Here is a 5,000-nt window from a genome sequence, read left to right on the forward strand (position 1 = left end):
ATCGCTATCAAAATCTTTTCCATAAAACCTTGTTATATTCTCAGCCACCCGCCAATACTTGTCACCTCTTCTCTTTTTTTTTCCCCTTTCATTTCCTCCAAAACAAAAATTCGAAAAGAGTTACACCCTTAAAAACAAAGACATAAAATAGCTCCCTCGTCCGAAAGCGAAGCAACAACTCCGACTTCCACTTAGCGAGGGAGACTTCTGGGAATTTCTGATGCAGTCTTGGCTTTTGCTCCGAGCGGATCCGGAGGGCGAGGTGCAGGGGGGGGGTGGGGGGGCAGGGGGCATAACGCTCATCGGTTGGGGGGAGGGAGGGAAGGGGGAGCGATATGTGTCTCTTTAGTGCCGTGTGTGTGTGTATATATATATATATATATATATATATATATATATATATATATATATATATATATATTTACATATATATATTATATAATGCATATATACTATATATGGGTGTGTGTGGGAGGAAGAGTACATGTGTTTATGATATAGCATAGCATATTGTAATAAATTAGCGTTTCCTACTTTGATTTTTGAATTGCATCAAATAAAAAAATGTGCAAGTATGTACTCCCGGGCATACTGAAACTGTATTCGTAGTTTTAATGAAATGAGATCAGGAGCAAGGAGACGGTCGCTCTTACACCGACCCAATTCCCACATGTTTTGAACATCGCTAATGATATACAAATCTAAGAATAATGATACGAAAAAACGAGAGAGAGAGAGAGAAAGAGTGAGAGAGAAAGAGAGAGAGAGAGAAAGAGAGAGAGAGAGAGAGAGAGAGAGAGAGAGAGAGAGAGAGGAGAGAGAGAGAGAGAGAGAGAGAGAGAAAGACAGGCAAGCAGACAAACAGACAGACACTGACATACAGCAGACAGAAACAGAAAGACAGACAAAGACGGACAGACAGAGAGAGACAGAGACAGAAAGAGAGACAGACAGAGGCAGAGATACAAACATAGAAAGACAGTAAGGGGAGAGCCCTTTCCCCTCCCATGAATTATTTATGGTTTGTGGAGTTTGAGAGAGTTGGACTATAGTTAGATTACACTTAAAGCAAAATATTATAAAATCCCTTGATTTGATTACCTTACGACACTTACGAAAATGCACATGTGTAATACTGTACATGGATAGAAATAAAAAGAAACTTTGCCATTTTGTCCTTACTTCATAAGTCAGTAACTATGTTTTTTTTCTTTCGTTTTCCTCCCCTTTTTTCAACTTTAAGATAATCTTTGAAAATGAAAAAAGAATAAAGCAAAAGCATTTTTTTTTAATGAAGATTCAAAGTTTGTTCAAAGTTTGGTCTCCCGAAAGGCCTCGAGGTAGCGTAAAGTTTAATATGTCTTAGGTACACACGCCTATGGGTCTCTTAGAAACTCCACTTCGCCTTCTACAAACGAAACCAAAATCCTATGCAAACAAAGCTCACGATTTGAACATCTGAACACGCCTTAGTCTCCCACGACCACGTTCAAGTATTCCTGATTCTGTTGCAGATACAAGCCATATAGTATTTCCTACACAAACAAAGCCACGATTTGAACATTTGAACGCCCGAGTCTCCAACGACCGTGTTCAAGTGTGCCAGAACAAAGGGCTCTCCCCAGATTCTGTTCCAGATACAAGCCATGGTGTATTTCCTAAGGTCTAGACGGGACTGTACAAACCAAGGAAGCTCCTCGGAAAGATACGAGCGCATTCGGAGCTGGTATTTTGAGGGCGCCAGAAACCTTTTGTTTCTCTTAATGCCAAATATCGAAGTGTTGTAAAGGCTAAGAACTTTGATTTATTATCTTTACAACATTTACATATACATATTTTTCTTATTATTTTAGAGAAAATGAACTCACAAACCTAGAAGTGAATAACGAGTCGCTTTCGTTTCTCTGAAACGTCCAAATAAATATATAAGTAATAATAATAATACAACACTAGTATCCTTGCACCTTCTTTGACATACTAAGGAAATTTGTAATGAAAGTGCAACTACCTTTATATTTCTAATTATGTATGGCACGCGCACACGTATAGTGCAGACATACATAATGTGCACATGAGCACATACATAAACGTCCACGTCCTCACACGCACACATATACACGATCAGAACACAGAGCATTTGTATGCAGGAATGTTTTGCGTAAAAGGGGGTACGCGGGGAGAGAGGGAAGGCAAGGGATACATACAATATGTATATGTATATATATATATATATATAAATATTATATATATATTTATAAATATGTGTGTGTGTGTGTGTGCATACACAAAGTGTGTGTGTATATGTGTATATATATATGGTCGAAAAACCTACAATGCCAAAACCAGTTTTTTAATTGTGCGTTTTTTCTATCATAACAACAACACGGAAGCGTGTTTGAACATTCATATGTGAGTGTGTGTGTGTGTGTGTGTGTGTGTATGTGTGTATATATATGTATATATATGTATATATATAAATATATATTTATGACAAAAAAACACGATGCACAAACTAGATTTATTGATAATCCAGATGGATTCCGAAACTGTTGCCTCATTATCAATAAATCTAGTGTGTGCATTGTGTTTTTTTCTGCCATAGTATCAACAAGGTAAAGCGTTTTACCATACACACACACATATATATATACATATATATATATATATATATATATATATATATATATATATATGTACATATATAGATATATATATATATATATTTATTTATTTATTTATTTATGCATACATATATAATGTGTGTCTATGTATGTGTATGTGTGAATCTGTATATATGTATATATGCACACATGCATGTATGTATGTTCGTATGCGTGTAAATAGGCAATTGATCTCTAGGGGACAGAGGAGGGGAAAAAGAAAAAAAGAAAAGAAAAAAAGATGATGCTGATGAGGAGGAGGAGAGAACGAAGCAATAAGGGAAAATAATACATGTAGGGTTGGTAAAGAAGAAGGAAGTACAGAAGGCGAAGGAGGAGAAGATGAAAAAGGAATAAGAAGAGGGATATTATCAGACGAAGGAGGAGAACGGAGAGAGAAGAAAGACAAAGAGGAAGAAATGAATTCCAAAAAGAATGAAGGAAAATCACCAAAATCACGTCCACACATGCATGACTTTATAGACGCACTGCTTTTTTTTTTTTTTTTTTTTTTTTACTTATAATTATAATGAATTCATTCATTTATTCGTCTTTTCATTCGTTCATTCATTTATTCATTCATTCACCCTTTCATCTTTTAATTCTTCCTTTCTTCGCTTTTTTTTCTTTCATTCTTTCATTCATTCTTTCATTCATTCATTCATTCATTCTTTAATTCTTTCATTCTTTCATTCTCTCCTTCTCTCCTTCTTTCATTCTCTCATTCTCTCATTCTCTCATTCTCTCATTCTCTCATTCTCTCATTCTCTCATTCTCTCATTCTCTCATTCTCTCATTCTCTCATTCTCTCATTCTCTCATTCTCTCATTCTCTCATTCTCTCATTTTCTCTCTCATTCTCTCATTCTCTCATTCTCTCATTCTCTCATTCTTTCATTCTTTCACTCACTCACTCATCCATGTCCCTCTGCTTGATTGTCTGTGCATTTAGCTGCATTTAAGTCTCACAATTCATTATTCTCACAAAATCACGGTATTTCACAATAGCATCCACTCCTAGCGTAAAAAAAAACAATTGCTTGCATTGCACTAACACTTGCCATCCTTATTGCAGACTGTGGTGGTTGCAACATGAAGTTCTCACACCCGTTGTATTACCGGATGCACTGCTCTGTCTTCCACGACCCAAACTATTCTCTCACCATCCGCAAGTACCACTGCAAGGTAATTCTAATGCACTATCATTAGGGTCGTAAGTGCACAACCAGTGTGAAGAGACGGTTGGTTGGTGTTTATATGTGTTAAGTTGAGATTTTTTTTTGTATTGTTCTTTTAGGAGTAAGTAGAAAAGGATGTGGTTTTGTTCTACGTCTTCTAGATGATGTAGATAGGATAAGTCAATTATTTTCTAAATTAATATGATGTGTTTTTTGGTATTTTTTTTATAGTGGCATTTGCGTTCGTAAATGAGCAAATCATTATGCCAAAAGTTTGGAAAAGTTGTTTAGTAAGTCGTTCAGTAAATGGTAAATAGCATCTCAATCACATGTCATATTAACAACTTTTTCCTTTTAAAACTTAATGAACTGATGCTTCAATATACATTTTTGGTCACAGACAACACAAATATCAAATATTTTTCCCCTAGTGATTTAAATAAGGGTGTTTATGATTTGTTGCATGCCATATCATGTTCCTTTTTTCGTAAAAAATAATATAATTCTAAATTGTATGTGTAATCAGCATTTTGGTTTAATAAAGCAGTTTCAGTGATTAACTGAATATTTTGTACATTCAAACTTAACAAATCCAATTTTGTATATAAGATTAACTTACGAGACACAACCCAATACCTCAGAACTAACGACCCAAACTTCACACAGATAATGAGAGGAAATATGAGCCACATTATCAAGAACTTTTTAGGGTCCTTCCCGCGCGAGAGCCTACTATAAGTCCAATTTTTTAATGAGACATATACAGTGGGTTTTTTTCTTTCTTTTCTAAACATGAACGGCATTTCTCTATCTTCAAACCAGGATTTCTAATTTCTAAAACAAGAATTAAATTAAAAAAATATATAGGCAGGTCTTTGTCACCGGTCATAACACATGCATTTATCTTCCTTACCAGGTTTCATTTACACATGCACCTCCCCACGTTTCACGAAGACACACATTTTCACCTTCCTAAAACCCAGTGAAAAAGGGGCTCTTAAGAAACCAATTTTTAAAAAGAAAAAGGTACACAAGAACATCCATCTTCTCAGGAAGGCTCCTCCTACTCGAAAAACTAACATCAGATTCCTGTAAGACCCATATTGTAAGAAAAACAAATTAATACCTTCACAGTCGTCCAAGCAAGGCCCCTTCGCCTTCTA

The 5,000-nt window shown here is 35.5% G+C and overlaps 1 protein-coding gene across 1 annotated transcript in view; it reads left to right on the plus strand.

The window, feature by feature from the left end:
* The window catches only part of LOC125037887, a 76,349-nt gene that overhangs the window by 40,862 nt on the left and 30,487 nt on the right, over positions 1 to 5,000 (plus strand). The window contains exon 4 of the mRNA XM_047631125.1: positions 3,735 to 3,844. Coding sequence (XP_047487081.1) covers positions 3,735 to 3,844 — 110 coding nt within the window. The remainder of the gene's footprint in view (positions 1 to 3,734; positions 3,845 to 5,000) is intronic.

The sequence above is a fragment of the Penaeus chinensis genome, chromosome 24 (genome assembly GCF_019202785.1).
Source record: "Penaeus chinensis breed Huanghai No. 1 chromosome 24, ASM1920278v2, whole genome shotgun sequence".
NCBI lineage: Eukaryota > Metazoa > Arthropoda > Malacostraca > Decapoda > Penaeidae > Penaeus > Penaeus chinensis.